The following is a 15,437-nucleotide window of genomic DNA, read 5'->3' on the forward strand; positions in this document are numbered from 1 at the left end:
AAAGAATCTTTTCAGAGTAGAATTGTGTGGCCAAAGACAAGACAAAACAGAACAAGCCTTTGTAGTATTTGGGATAGGCATAAGTGAGGTTCGAGATGTTCAAAACGGAGAAAATAATTGAGGTGAGTTGAGGAAGAACCCACATAGACAAGGAGTCCAGTGGTGCAGTCACAGAAAAATATGGGTTCTAACTAGGGGCAGCAGTTTTATTTCTGTACAGAATGGCTCAAAAGTTGGACACCTGGAACAGGCAGAGAACTTGTTTTCATGGGGAGGGTGGTTTATTGAATTGACTGAGATTGTGGATAAAGCCATCCTTTGAGGGGCGCCTGGGTGGCTCAGTCAGTTGAGCGAGCGATTTTGGCTCGGGTCATGATCACGGTTTGTGAGTTCGAGCCCCGCGTCAGGCTCTGTGCTGACAGCTCAGAGCCTGGAGCCTGCTTCGGAGTCTGTGTCTCCCTCTTTCTGCTCCTCCCCCACTCATGCTGTGTCCCTCTGTGTCTCAGAAATAAATAAACATTAAAAAAAATTTTTTTAAGCTATCCTTTGATGGAGGCAATAGTTCTAGCAAGCTTTCTTTAGAAGATCTGTGTTTTAGTTACTATGTTATAGGAGATAAGTAATTCCGAATAGTGAAAAATACTCTGTGATGAAGGTATAATCACTAGTGATCTGTACTAGCTATGAGTGGGGGTTGTGGTCTATGGAAGTAATAGGAAAGATCATTGATTCCCCAATTTTTATTCTATCCTGAGTTTCTAGTCTGCATGATATTGAACAATTCTCCTACCCTACCCAATCTGCTCCTTGACTTCTTTTTTGGAAAGACATATATACTCTTGACTCATATTGTTACCTTAAGGACAAGATTACATGTTAAGATAATGCTTTGAAAAGAGAAATAGGACTGGAAAGAGTTGAAGCAGTGGGTAGTCAGATAATGATTTGGGGGATGGTGAAGTCGTAGCCATGTTTTGAATCAGGTACATTCATTGACAAACTTAAATGAAATTATAGTTAGAGCACAAAGGACACATAGGTGGTATTCCCATGGCTGCGTCTGAGGTGCACATCTCACTTCAGTGCTTTTGGTCTGCTGGAAAATGTTAGACCATATCTTCCTCCCCTCTTCACACTTCCTGGAGTGCTCTTTGCTCTGCCTGGAAAACTCCATTCATCCTTTTTGACTTGCTTAGATGGAAGCTCTTTTGTGAAAACTCCATTCATCCCGAGAATGTGAGTCACTTCTGCTCTCCTTTGAGTATTTGTGCACACATTTTATTTTTTAATTTTTTTAAATGTTTATTTTTGAGACAGAGTGACAGAGTGTGAGTGGGGGAGGGGCAGGGAGAGAGGGAGACACAGAATCTGAAGCAGGTTCCAGGCTCTGAGCTGTCAGCCCAGAGCCCGACGCGGGGCTCAAAGTCACAAACCGTGAGATCATGACCTGAGCCGAAGTCGGACCTTAACCAACGGAACCACCCAGGTGCCCCTGTGCATACGTTTTTGCTGCACATTTCATGGTTCTTTGTAGTTATTTTCTTACACTGAAAAAAGGAGGCTGGCAATGAGTAAGCAGAGTTGGGGCTTCCAACAAAAGAGAAGAGTATAGGAGAAACTGGATCAGAACATTTTTGAAAACTTACAAATTTGTCTAAAGTTAGTTCCTACCTTCAGCTGGGCAGAAGTAAAACCAGGTATGCACAGAAGTATTTCCAGCTATCTAGCTGTCTCTAATCCATAGGATTTATAGGGTGTTGGAGTTTTGGTCTGGGAGGATACATTAATCCAGATGGAGCTGCAATTATTTAAAACTATAGGCACTCAATAATGGACTAGGGATTAGATGATTCCTAGATTGTAATACTTTTTTTTATGATCCCACATTGGAAATATACAAGAGCTAGTCTGAAAGTGAAGTGATTCAAGTGTCTATTTGCTCAAGTAAGATAGGAAAGTGAATTACTTTGTTAATTTCTACATATTATTACACTGTGAAATAAGGTGGAGTCCTAAGTGTTTGCCAGAGTTAAAGGGAAGACTGTTAGTTCTCTGAAGACAGTAATGCAAGTTTCCTGAGATGGTAGAGTCCCCTTCCCCAGCCCCCTAAAGTAAGCCCGGAGGCAGTGGCCATTCTGCATGGTTTCTACCACTAGCACCTGTGGCCTGTCAGGTCTAGATGGCCCTAGTGAAGTGGGTGGCAGTGAGGGAAGGTGGCAGAGTCCTTGGAGAATTTTTAATTTCATATCATTTAAAAAATGTTAGCATTTTTATGTTTTGCAAGGGAAGTATAGAACTTGAGAGGTTGAGGATAAAAGAGAAGGGATAGTTAATTGAATGTAGCCCATACAGCTAAAAGGGAGAGCTGGACAGGGGGAGGGCAGCAGAGAACTGTTGAGAGGGTTTGCTCGGATTCAGGGTGGTGAGAGGAAAGAAAGTCAAAATGAGTGGGTGCAGACGGTATTGTTGCTAGCTCCAGCAGGAAGTTGAGAAAACTCCCTCTTGATGATCTATATATTTTGTATGAAATAGGAAGTATCAAGAGCAGGAAGGGTGGGGGTGGGAAAGATGTCTCAAGGAAAGGGGTAAAGATTGAACCCTTTTCATTCTACCCATGATGTAGGAGAATATCCAGGCTCCCTGCAGATTTAGCTGAGATTAGACGCCATGAGTCTGTAGAAAGTCAAGTTTTACCTTTTTGGGTTCTTCTTGAGTAGTTCCTATGGAACATGTGGAGAGCTGGAAAGATTTGCCAGTTGAGTACAAGGAGAGGGCATTGAGGTACAGGAAAAGGAGGCGCAAGCACTGAGTGACTCAAGTGCTGGTTATTGGGGTTAGGCTGGGTAGGAAAGGAAGCCGACTGGGAGAAATACAAGTCTATGTGAGGTTAAAGGAAGAGTCAAAAATCAGGTCAAGGCTGAGAGACTATAGTTGGAATATAGAATACTGAAGTTAGATGATAGAATCTTTACATAGGTAAATATAGAAGGGGCTCTGGACATTGCTGTTTTAGGGTGCAGTTGGGAACCAGGCAGATTACAGTAAAGCAATTACTGGGGTCCAGGTTGTAGCCACCATGACATCCTGGCTGACTCACAGCAGTCAAGCAGATGGTCTCCTCCTCATCAAACACTTTGTGCTTTGTCCTAAGTCATCAAGTTTACACAGGGCAGATACATTACTAGAATTCTCGGTGGGTGGTGATGAATATCACTGCTCATGGGTATTCAGGGATCGTTTCTAATTATTTGGAGGTGGGGAAGGATGGGAGTATACAAATTCTTCATCCTAATTTAGTTGCATCACTGCCGACTCAAAAAGTGTTTAGAAAGTAAGTGCCTTTGTCCCTCCCTCTATTAGGCAGCACCACCAAAGACTGAGCTTGCCAAACCAGAAACCCTGTGAATCAACCTAGATGACTCTCCTGCCCTCAACCTCCACATCTCATCAATTTCCAGGGCCTGCATGGGACTTCTTCTTTCCAACCACTTTTTTAGGCCTTCAGTGTCTGTATTCATTTTCCACTACTGTCACAACAAATTACCACCAATATAAGGTTTTAAAACAACAAAAATTTATTATTTTACAGTACTATAGATACAGTATTGGTCTCAACAGGATAAAACTAAAGTGTCACCTCAAGAGCTGAGTTCCTTTTTGTAGGCTCTAAGGGAGGATCCCCTTTCCCTGCTCAGTTGGGTTAATGACAGCATTCACTTCCTTGTGGTTGTAGGACTGAGGTTCACATTTTTTGTTGGCTGAAGTCCAATCCCAACTTTAGAGGCCACCCATTCCTGGGCTCCTAAACCAGGTCCAGTTCCTCTCATACTTTGAATCTCGTTCAAAGTTCACTTTATGGGACTCACGTAATTATTTTAGATCCACTCAAATAATCCAGGATAAGCTCCCCATCTCGTGGTCTTTGAACTTAATCACATCCACAAAGTGTTCCAGAGATTAGGGAGTGGACGTGTTTCCTAGATTCGTTATTCTGCCAACCACAGCATCCCAACCTGACATATTTCAATAACTTCATAAGCAAGTTTCCCGGCTTTGGCATTCTCTATGCTGTTTTCAGATTAACCTTTCTAGAACAACGAATGACATGTCTCCCATGATTTAAATGCTTTACCCAGGGTCAAATTAATGCTCTTTAGCTCCCATAGGAAACAAAACAAAACAACCAAACAAGACACATTTGGATTTTGTCCTCTTTTGTTATTTTACTTTCATTCCAATCTACACTTCACTTGTTCCCAACCCTTCTTAATACTTGAAAAATGCTTCCTGTGCCCATTTCTGCACCTGACTCATATTCCTTCTCCTAAACCCAGCTCAGACATCAATCACCTCCTTCAGGAAGGTTTTCCTGACACTCCCTTCCCCATAGCTATAGACACAGGATAGTGTACTTTTCTAAACACCCTTGAACCTTATGCATATTCCTATTTGGGGCATTAAACACAAATGTGTTGTGATTTTCTGGTCTATTTCACCTACAAAGTGTTTACGTTTGTGTCTCCCAGCCATATTGTGCCACTCCTAAATGTGTGACGTTGGGCAGGCTGTTTCACTTCACCATGCCTTCTCTTTCTCTTTGTGAAATTAAGGTAGCTATAGGATCTGTGAGGATTAGAACGGTGACCTGCACATACTAAGTTTTGCTAATATTAATATTCCCAACCCTCTCCACAGAGCCACCTTATAGGAGGTGTTTAATGGGTGTTTGTGGTATGGATGGATTGATCGTGCTCCCATTAAGGTCAGAACCTTCATGCACTGCTACCCCGGGTCAGGGCTCCTCAGCAGAAGTAAGGCCCAGATTCTGCCCCATCCCCAGAGGGAGAGCTAGCCGTTGGCCCCAAAGGCAGAAGTCCTAGTGAAGTCCGTGGAAGTGATTGAGACCAGACTAACTCCCTAGGAGCCAATTATCCTTTAACTGCAACCTCCGTGAATGGAAAGCAGGAATAATGAGTGTGTCAGACATCACCGGTAGACTTGAGGCTAGTATAGGCTGAAAAGAAAAAAAAAAAAAAAAAAAAAAAAAAAAAAAGACAGGTGGGATTGTGGGATTTGGGATTTTGGTGCTTATATAAAGGGATATTTCTCATCAATACTAGTGGCAACTGACACCAACAGTCATGCATATCTGTTTCATCTAGGCAGGGTGTAACCATGCATGAGCACATCTAACCGTCTCAACATACTGTGAGGCTGGTATCTCATTTTTCAACTGAAGAAACAGAGGCCCAAACGTGTCCCTCAAGCCACCTGCCCCCTCCAGTGTATAGGTCTCTCCTTCCAGTCCGGATTCAGCTCCCAAGCCGTTGCCTGGCCCTCCTTCGCGTTCTAGGGAGCACCTGCCGCCCCACCCGGGGTGTCAGGTTGGGTTCGCCCCGTCCAGAATACCCGGTTCCTCCTCTCAGCCCCAGAGCCTCCTAGATCATTTACCTAGCCCTACTGCCCTACCTCTCCCGCGCCTTCTCCACTTCTCCTCTCCTCTTCCCGCGGGCTCAGCACGGGGATTCCGAGCCCCTCCTCCCACCTCCGCCCCCGCTCTTATAGCTCCTTCTGGCCCCGCCCGCGGCATTATAGCTCCTCCCACACCCTGTCTCGGCTCCTCCTACCTGGCGAGTTCGGACCGCAGCCTCCTGGCTCCGCCTTTCAGCTCCGTTTCGATCGTTTAGCCTCGCCCACATCCCCGCCCATGGCCTCTCCTCCCCGGTGGGCTCTGCCCTCACTCCCTTGGCTCCTCCTCTCAGCTCCGCCTCCAACTCCTAGCTCCTTATGGCCCTGCTCCAGACCTTCTAGCTCCTCCTCCTGGCCCCGCCCCGACTTCCTAGAGCCGCCCGTAGCCCCGCCCCTGGCCCCTCTTCTCCCCCCGCCCCGGCCGCTCCGCTCCTCCCCGCGCCCGGCCCGGCCCGCCCCGCCCCCGGCCCCTGGCTCCTTTTCTCCCGCCGGCTCAGGCCCGCGCTCCGCTGATCGGTCCGCGGAAGCCCGCGAGCGTTCGAGCCGCTAGGGAACTCCGCGCCGTCAGATTTCCAGGTTCGCCTCTGTGTCCTGGCGCCACCGCGCCCTCCCTTCCGAGTAAGTGCCTCCCGGGCGCGCCGGTCTCTCCCACACCCTCGCGGGGCTCCCCCGGCCTCTGGGCTGCGGGCTGCTCCTGGGGGCGCGCTTTCCGCTCCCCTAGACTTTCGGGAGTGAGTGGGTGTGAGTGGGTGCATGTGAGCGAGTGTGTGTGTAAGTGTGTGTGCAGGCGCCCACAGCTCCGGAAACTCCCCGGAGTTTTACCCAGTTTCTCCGTCGCAGCGACTAATCTGAGACCTCCAGCTAGCAGCCCTTACCGATTTGGGCCGACCCCTTAACTTCCACCTCTTGCCCTGAGTCCCACTCGCGATTCCTTCCTTCCTTCCTTCTGTAGACGCGGCCCCCGCTATGTTGTCATGCCTGCCTGTTAACAGCTCATCCTGTCCAGAGGACTGCCCGGGTTATCACGATGCCCCAGATTGCAGACCGAGATGCTGGCCTGAGATTGTAATCCTACCCTGCATTGTAAAACGGGCAGACTAGAGTTTTTGCCTTGAGATCGTTTGGTGGAGATTTGCTTTGAAGAAGAAAGGGGTGTGTGTGTGTGTGTGTGTGTGTGTGTGTGTGTGTGTGTGTGTCCGTCCTTGTGCGCGCTCGTGTGACACTCGAGCCCAAAGCACCTGATGCAGGAACATCTGATGAATGCCTTAGGACCCAGAGAAGCTGATAAGCATGTTCAAGCCAGGCTGACCAACCAAACTTTGACATTTCTGAAGGATGTTTATTGATTCAGTGACACAGTAATGCTAAAGCCAGCTAATTAACCAAAACACAGCACTCAGTAAAAAGGGCAGTAACCTGCGGGATCATGGAAGGAAGGGGACATATTGGAGAGCCCATTCTTGCAACAAAATCCTTGATTTACTTAAGACTCATAATTCCATGCCTCTGTAAATTAATTTATTGGGGGGTGGGGTCAATACTACCTCAATATATGGTACATTTCTGCGTTAAAAAAAAGTTAGGGGCGCCTGGGTGGCACAGTCCATTGAGTATTCGACTCGATCTCAGCTCAGGTCTTGATCTCACAATCCTGTGTTCAAGCCTAATGTTGGGCTTCTCACTGGGCATGAAGCCTACTTTAAAAAAAAAAAAGTTAATTTAAGAGTTTAATTTTAATCTGTACTTGAATCCAAGCATAAAATGATTCCCTGGTTGCTGTGGTTCCATCCAATTCTAAGTCTCTGAATTCTGTATCTCGCTTTATTCTTGCTATGTTCTTGCCGTGAAAGTAGAGATCCCCATAAAATTTCCCCACGTCCTTGATAAGAATTCATTTAAGACATGCTGATATGGAGAAGACATATCAAATAGAAAATTTTCATTGAGGTGTAAGGGTGGCAGAAAACTTGGTGGCTTAAGGAAATCACCGAAACAGAGCAGCCTTTAAGGACCATTGTCTCTTGGCATATGAATGTACGAGTTGATAAATCACTTTAAGTGCTGCTTATCACAGCAGATATTTTTATCCTGGTTTCAATCCTGTGTTAACACAAAAGTGTTTCCACAGCGTTTTAACTAAGGAAACATTATGCTGTGAAATGTAAGCATATGACTCCATCTGTCTTAAAGGAAAGAAATAATTATCACACTTAATTAAACACCTGGAAACATTTATTGCCACCTTCTAATTAGATCTGTCATGGGGAGTTAAGTCAGCAAGTTATTGCTAATATTCTAGCTGGTAACACAATTAGCTTTTCTGTAGAGTTTTGGACGGCTGTTTCCCCCACCCCCATACCCATTAATTGCCTCTTCCGTCCCTTGCCCACCTTTTGAGTTTTTACCTGTAATTTGAGTAACTTGTTTGGGACAGTGAATTCTGCCTACCCTCCTGTAAAATGTGAAAGCTTTAGATATTGGATGTTTCGTATTAACTGTTTTGCATGAACAGATGTAGGCCTCCTAAGCCATTATATTCATCTAGGTTATCTGATAATAAATCACTGAATAGAAGAAAAGTATAGTGATTCTGCACGAATGGGCCCTTAAAATTTTTTTTTTCTTTAAGGGAGGCCTTTAATCTCATGTGCCTTTTGGTCTAGTGTGTTTAAATTCAATGAGAAAATGGGTGGTGTGACCTGGAAAATCTCATCTTCGTTGTCCCTTAATTTTCTGTTTCTGACTAGATTACCAGATAGAGTCTTCATATTGGTAGTGATGTGTTGTGAGCACAGGCCGTTGTGGGTTCCCAACAGAATGGAGGAAACCGAGGGTGAACATGTACACCACAACGACCAGAAACAGAGTTATTTTATGAGGTCTGTTCTCTGCAACTCTTTGCTCTGTTGAAATTGGAGGAAAGGATGTGTGGAGAGAAATGATTGCATCCAAACAGTACTCATTAGGAAATGCCATGTCAGGGGAGGAGTGAGTTTCTAGATGGTTTATAGCTCCGGGTAGCTTCACAGAGCTGATCCTTGCAATGGAGACTGCCACATTAATTGATCCACCTAATCCTTTTCTGCTTGGGACAGCCTCTTGGAACGAACACATTTCATCCCCGAAGATTTCAAAGATTTCATCGGTGCTCAGTCAGAACGGAGTTTTGTTTCCGCACCTCACAGAATTGTCTGTTCACCATGCCCTCCATCTTGGCACACGTTGAAGGGATTGGACGTGGGGTCACCTTCAGAAGGCAGGGGAGGATCAGTGATAACACGTAAGGGCCACCTGTTTTCTCACGGAGGGGAAAGGGAGCGTTAGTGTCATCCCAGGACCAGGAACGCTGCTTTGGGCAACGGGGCCATGCACAGGGGCCTACCTGGATAAAAGAGTGGCCAGTGTCCCCTCATGTGGCATTCTCAGAGCCTGAGCTCTGATACAGAAGTTCAGGGAAGCACTGGGTGTGGTGGTAGATTAACTTTTATCACCTCACCCCTCCTCACGCTGACCACATCCTGCGTTTAATACCAAATGCACACAGTAAGAACTCAACAAACACTAGAAAGGAGCTTTGAACACCCGAACCTGTATGTTTTCCTGTGGGTAACAATTTACTTTCCACTCTCCTGTCCCGGGTTTTGATGACTGTGGCCCTGGAATCTGAGCCGACTGCAGTTTCTAGACTTTTGTCCATCAGTGGTATTTACCAACAGCTGAACATGGATGATTTTTCAGGGTAAAAAAAAAAAAAAATTCAGTGAACCTTGTTGCAAAATGTAAATGAGATCAAGTAGTATCCAGTGGACATCAGTTGGCATTCCACAGTTTGGTGTAAGAGGAGGAAATGAGCTACAAGTGGAGAGTAGATAATTCTAGAAACGAGAGGCACCAGGCCCTTTAGAGACCACCTGGCCGGTGGGTCTAAGACCATAACTTTTGCTGTTCTACAAGTCTGGAGATGCATCCCCTCAGGCCAACTTGAAGGAGGGGAGCATCATTCTTTCACACAGCAGGGATTTATTGAGCTCCTACTATGTGCACAGTCCTGCACAACCCTCTCATGTTCACACAGAGGGTTCTAGGGTTGTTGGAAACTTAGGAAGATGTTGGTAGGAACAGGCAACTGCCCCAGGTCTCTTGACAGTGGCAAAAGTGGGTTTAGAATTATTCTGTTTCACAAAGTACAGGCACTTCCTTAGGATAGAAGAACCATTTTCAAAATGTTTTAATTTCACAGTAATAAGAAACCCAGGGACGCCTGGGTGGTTCAGTTGGTTATGCATCTAACTCTTGATTTCAGCTCAGGGCTTGATCTCATGGTTTGTGAGTTTGAGGCCCGAGTAGGGCTCAGCGCTGACAGCCTGGAGCCTGCTTGGGATTCTCCTTTCTCTTTCTGCCCCTCCCCCGCTCATGCCTGCGCATGCTCTCTTTCAAAATAAACGTTAAAAAAAAAGAAAGAAACTGAAATAAGCACATTTCTTCTGATGTCTTTTTCAAAAAACCAGCAGTATAATTGTGATAAGCCTGATTCCATAGGACTTTGTTTCCTTAGCCTTTTATGTCGGGCAGAGAAGTTACCTGAGAAACTTGTTTTAAAATGTCATAGGCTGTGCACTAATCACTTAATACCCACCCATCCTTTTTAGAGGGCTGCTTTTTTTCTAGAAGCAGGTACTTAGGGTTCAGAACCAAGGTAGCAGAGGTTCAGAACCATCTGCAGGGTTAGACGGGCCTTGACAAATTTGTTTGCCTACCGTTGTGCTTTTTTATGTAGAATGAGAGGGATTCTAGACCGACAGGACGGTATTTCTCTCAAGGTGACTGGGGGCCAGGGGTGCATTCATCTTCCCCACCATAGAAAAGTGGGTGAGAGGTCACAGGAACGGGCCTCTGCTTGAGCACCCCAAGCTGACTTATAAACAAATTGAGGTTTGTTTCTTTAATAACAGAGAATGGAATGAAATCCAAAATTCCTCACTTGTTGTAGTTTCCGTAAACATTGGAAAAAGGATGATTTTTAGTTTAGTCACGAAGTGGTTGGTTCACATGAGTCTGCGGGAATCAGCTGTTCGTGTCTCAGCCACACTGGCTGTGTGACTTTGGACAATCCACTTAACCTCTCTGGGCCTGTTTCTTCACCTAAAAACTGGGGATAGTATTTACATCATAGGTTTGTTTTGTGGATTGAAAAGCACAGTGTTCCTCTCCTATTGTCCAGTGTGCAGAAGGCACCCAGAAAGCAGTGGGGTTTTCTGGCTTGGCCAAATTGGTCTCATTTCAAGAGGATGGTGTCTGTACTGGGTTATAGCAGAGTGGAGAGGGAGAGTGATAACTTGTACCACATGTGCTTTTAGCCTGAACTTTCTTTTTTTTTTTTTTTTTCCTGTAATGATGCCAGAGGAGCCCAGAGAATGGGGTGAATATAGCACTATTTCAATGATTCCCAGCTGCAAGGTCATGTGATTATAGAGCGAAATCTTGCTGCTCCCACTCAGGCTAAAGAGAAAGGAGCCAGAGCAGGGCATCTGGGTTTTATGTGTCTGAGCATGAGAAGAGCCACGACATCCTGGTAGCCTCCCCGTGCACGAGGGAGGCTTTAAAAATCACGTTGCAGGGGTGCCTGGGGGGCTCAGTCGGTTGAGGGTCCGGCTTCGGCTCGGGTCATGAGTTCGAGCTCCGTGTCGGGCTCTGTGCTGACAGCTCGGAGCCTGGAGCCTGCTGTGGATTCTGTGTCTGCCTGTCTCTCTGCCTCTCCCCTGCTCGTTCTTGTTCTCTCTCTCAAAAATAAAGAAACATTAAAAGAAAATTTAAAAACCTGTTGCAGTTCAGACGTGAGCCTTGGGTTGGCCTTTCACCCCTGGAAGTCCTTGTTCAAAAGAGGTAACGGATGAAACCAGATTATCCAAGACAGACAGGAAGATAGGTCTCAACGGCCCTTGATGTTGCAAAGGGACTCTTGCTAGCTATGTCCTCGAGGGGAGTTGTGAGGTTTTCAGAGGGCAGGGATACATCTTCGGGGCTGTCCACTGGGGCAAGGTCTGCTGGGCACACTGCTCTCTCTCTCTCTCACTCTCTCTCTGTCTCTCTCGCAGGGCACTCAGTAAACTCACATGTGTTTGAAAGGAGCCAAACTTCTCCTCCCCTGGTCATTATTTAAAAAAAAAAGTGCACCTGTGCAGCTCAGTCGGTTCAGCATCTGACACTCGGTTTTGGCTCAGGTGCCGATCTCACGGTTTGTTGAGATCGAGCCCCACGTTGGGCTCCGTGCTGACAGGGCAGAGCCTGCTTGGGATTCTCTGTCCCCTTCTGTCTCTCTCTCTCTCTCTCTCTCTCTCTCTCTACCCCCCTCCCACTCGAGCTGTCTCTGTCTCTCTCAAAATAAATAAACTTAAAAACAAAAAAAGGCATTTTCTTACAATATGACTGTCCACCAGAGTGAAGGAGGCAGGGGTTGTGGTGTGTGCTCTTGGAGACCTATTTGTATTCGTCCTTCCCCACCTCGAGCCCTGGAGCTGACTGTTCAGGCTCTCTCTCGCTCTCTCTCTCTCTCTCTCTCTCTCTCTCTCTCTCTCTCACACACACACACACACACACACACACACACACACACATCCACACACGCAGATACAACTGAGGAATTCTGCAGAAATGCCAGTCTTGTGAGAAAACCTGCAGACGCAATGTTGGCGACAGAATGCAGTGTTCAGAGCAAGTTTGATGAATCAGACCTTCAAGAAGTAAAGTCTCCCACTTGGTTGCAACCACTCAGTGATCAGGAAGTAATTCCTTTGTTTTCCTTGCTCCTCTCTTTAAAAAGATGAGGTCGTTTTCTGAGAAATGGCTGGTGTTTGATTAAATACTGTCACCACCCTAGGGCAGAGCAGTCGGGTTTAGTGACAGGAATCCCTTTGCCTCCGTGAAGGGAGAGGCCCCCAGGAACCCACAGAGTGTACCTGGGACAGGTGAATGAGCTCACACCTCCCCTCTTAGCCACTTTGCTCCTTTGCCTTTCTGGCCTGGAACAGTCAATAGTGCCTCAGAGAACGGCTGGTATCACTTGCCAGGGTAAGAGACCATCTGTCAGTAGGGAGGATGCAGGGGGTCCCTGCCCTGAGTGCCCTAAGTGGGATGGTGGTTATCTGTGCAGCCACAAAGGTGATACACCAAATGAAACGAACTTTTGTAGTGTGCTCCCAAGCTGACTGCGAGTCAGAATCACCTGGGACCCTGGACACAAAAGGTGCAGATTCCTGGGCCCCACCTACTATAGGATCACAAAGGCTGGGCCTGGTAATCGGTATTTTTTTATGATTATTTTTAACTTATTTTTGAACACCAGCAGGGGAGAGGCAGAGAGAGAGAGAAAGAGGGAGACACAGAATCCAAAGCAGGCCCCAGGTTCTGAGCTGTCAACCCAGAGCCTGACATGAGGCTTGAACCCATGAACTACGAGACCGTGACCTGAGCCGAACTTCGACGTCCAACCAATGAGCTACCCAAGTGCCCCTTTGTTGTTGTTTTTGATTTTTAATATTTATTTTTGAGAGAGAGAGAGAGAGAGAGAGAGAGAGAGAGAGAGAGAGAGAGAGACCAGGGGCAAAGGAATGGCAGAGAGAGAGGGGGACAAAGGATCATAAGCAGGCACTGACCACAGAGAGCCTGATGTGGGGCTCAAACTTGAACCACAAGATCATGACCTGAGCCCAAGATGGACGAAGTCCCAGGCACCCCAAATCTGTATTTCTTGACTGATGCATTACAATCTCAAACCCCCTAGCCTGGGAGACCAGTTGTTTTGTCTTGTTCTATAAAGATTAGTCAGGCAGCAGATACCTGTAGGGTTGTTTTTTGTTTGTTTGTTTTGGAGCAAGCGGTGCTTTTGGCAGTGGAAAGAGCAAATCTCTTGAAAGTGCAGCATGGCTTTAAAGTTTAAAGAAGATTAAAATGAACTTGCACAAAATGAACACCTGTGTACCCATCCTGAGAAATAGCAAAGTGGTTTTTCTAGTAGGCCTTCACCGGGTTGAGAAATGTTGACCCAACGATGAGGTCAGAAACAAAAAATAACAACCAAAACCAATAGTGGTGTCCCATGACGAGATAAAGGAACTGAGAGCCATGAAGCAGAGACATCGGGGAATGTGCTCAGCGTTCATTAGTTAAAACTCTAGATATCAAGTCAGTGGCTATGCTGACATCATCGGCTAGTGTGCCAGCAGACTGGAGGCCATCTCTTGGGGCTTTGTTGATCACTCATATAGGATGGATGTGCTTTTTTCAGGAGTGGCAGATGCTGGGAGGAGCTCCAGGCCCAAGTGGCCTGTTAGGCCTACCCTAGGCCTCCTCCCTGTCATGAGGTCCTGTTCCCAGAGTGGCCCTCTGTTTTCAAAAATGGTGGGCAAAGGGAAAATGGAGAACAGGCTGTTTTCTCTCTTTGATGCCATTTGCTATAACTGCCTCCTCTTCTCCTTTTTCTCTTCCTCCTCTCCCCCGCCCCTTCCGCCCTTCCCCCTCTACCTCTTCCTCCTCCTGCTTCTTTTTTAGATTTCTTTTTCTTTTTTGCATTTTGAGTTGGGCTGGTACTTGAGACTTTCTCCCCTATTTCTGAATTCTGGTCACTTTTCAATTTATCATTCTAATAAGGGCCATGGAGAATATTAAAGGTCTGCCACCGATGATACATACTAGTAATTTTAGTAGAACCGCTGTCTCTCCCTCTAGGTTTAGACGTTTGACCAGAGACCAACAAGGATGGAAATGGACCAGTCTGAGTCACGCTTGAGCCCTTCCTCTCTAGGCAGCATGCCAGGGGGCCTTCGAGCCTCGCAATGTGGGGAAAGGGGTAGACAGACGAGGCCGGATGGTGGCTTGCAGAGACCGAGAGCACGGGCAGCGGATTAACCAGCCCGGTCTTCCCGATACCCACGTGGACTCTGGGTTCCCTCCAGGCACACCCCTAATTTACCTTCAACAGTTCTGTTCCCTTTTATGGTTGTCCGTGGCGTTTGTATATTCATGATAATAAATAGTATGCTGTATCTCTGTATCAGTTTGCTGGCACTGCTATAACAAAACCAGACTGAGTGGCTTTAACAGCAGGTGTGTGTTTCTCACGGTTCTGGAGGGCAGAAGACCAAACTCAAGGTTGATTTCTCCTGAGGCCTTTTACTGTGGCTTGCAGGCCGCCACCTTTCTCTTCTTTTCTCGCCCAGCCTTTTTTTCTTTTTTTCCATGTGCTTGTGTCCTTGATGTCTCTCTCTCTTTATTAAGGATGCCAGTTCTGTTACATTCAGTCCCCACCCTTGTGATCTCATTTCCCTTTAATTATCTCTTTAAAGGTCATATCTCCAAATACCCTTATGTTGGGAGTTGGGGCTCCAAGCTATGAGTTTTTGGGGAAGCAGTTCTATCTAGAACAACCACTTTTGTAAAGGATATTACAAATATGATAGTGTCAGGGTTTATGTTTACTATGTATCATATCCAGAAATCATGGTTATTATTTTTCACTTTAAACAATTACCTTTTGAAAAAATTAAAACATGAGGAAAAAAGTGTTTTTTTTTTCTGTTTATCAACTTACTTACTGTATTTGGGGCTCTTCATTCTTTAGTGTAGACCCGCATTTCCATCAGGTGTTTTTTTTGTCTTCCAGCCTTTAGAACTTCCTTTATTATTTCTTGTCGCTCAGATCTGCTGGCAACAAATTCTGTCAACTTCTTTTGTGCATATGCCTTTAATGTCTGTGTGTCCAGTTTTCTCTTTAAATGTTTGTTTATTTATTTATTTTTGAGAGAGAGAAAGAGGGAGAACACAAGGAGGAAGGGCAGAGAGAGAGGGAGACAGAATCTGGAGGAGGCTCCAGGTGCTGAGCTGTCAGCACAGAGCCCAGTGCGGGGCTCGAACTCATAAACCGTAAGATCATGACCTGAGCCAAAGTTGGACACTTAACCAACTGAGCCACC

General features: G+C 46.1%; 1 protein-coding gene across 1 annotated transcript in view; it reads left to right on the forward strand.

Annotated features, from left to right (window-relative positions):
* The first annotated feature begins 5,946 nt into the window (after positions 1–5,946).
* The window catches only part of TNFAIP8 (TNF alpha induced protein 8), a 133,061-nt gene continuing 123,570 nt past the window's right edge, over positions 5,947–15,437 (forward strand). Inside the window, exon 1 of the mRNA XM_043586029.1 lies at positions 5,947–6,087. Coding sequence (XP_043441964.1) covers position 6,087 — 1 coding nt within the window. The 5' untranslated portion in view covers positions 5,947–6,086. The remainder of the gene's footprint in view (positions 6,088–15,437) is intronic.

This window comes from Prionailurus bengalensis, chromosome A1 (genome assembly GCF_016509475.1).
Source record: "Prionailurus bengalensis isolate Pbe53 chromosome A1, Fcat_Pben_1.1_paternal_pri, whole genome shotgun sequence".
In the NCBI taxonomy this organism is placed as follows: domain Eukaryota; kingdom Metazoa; phylum Chordata; class Mammalia; order Carnivora; family Felidae; genus Prionailurus; species Prionailurus bengalensis.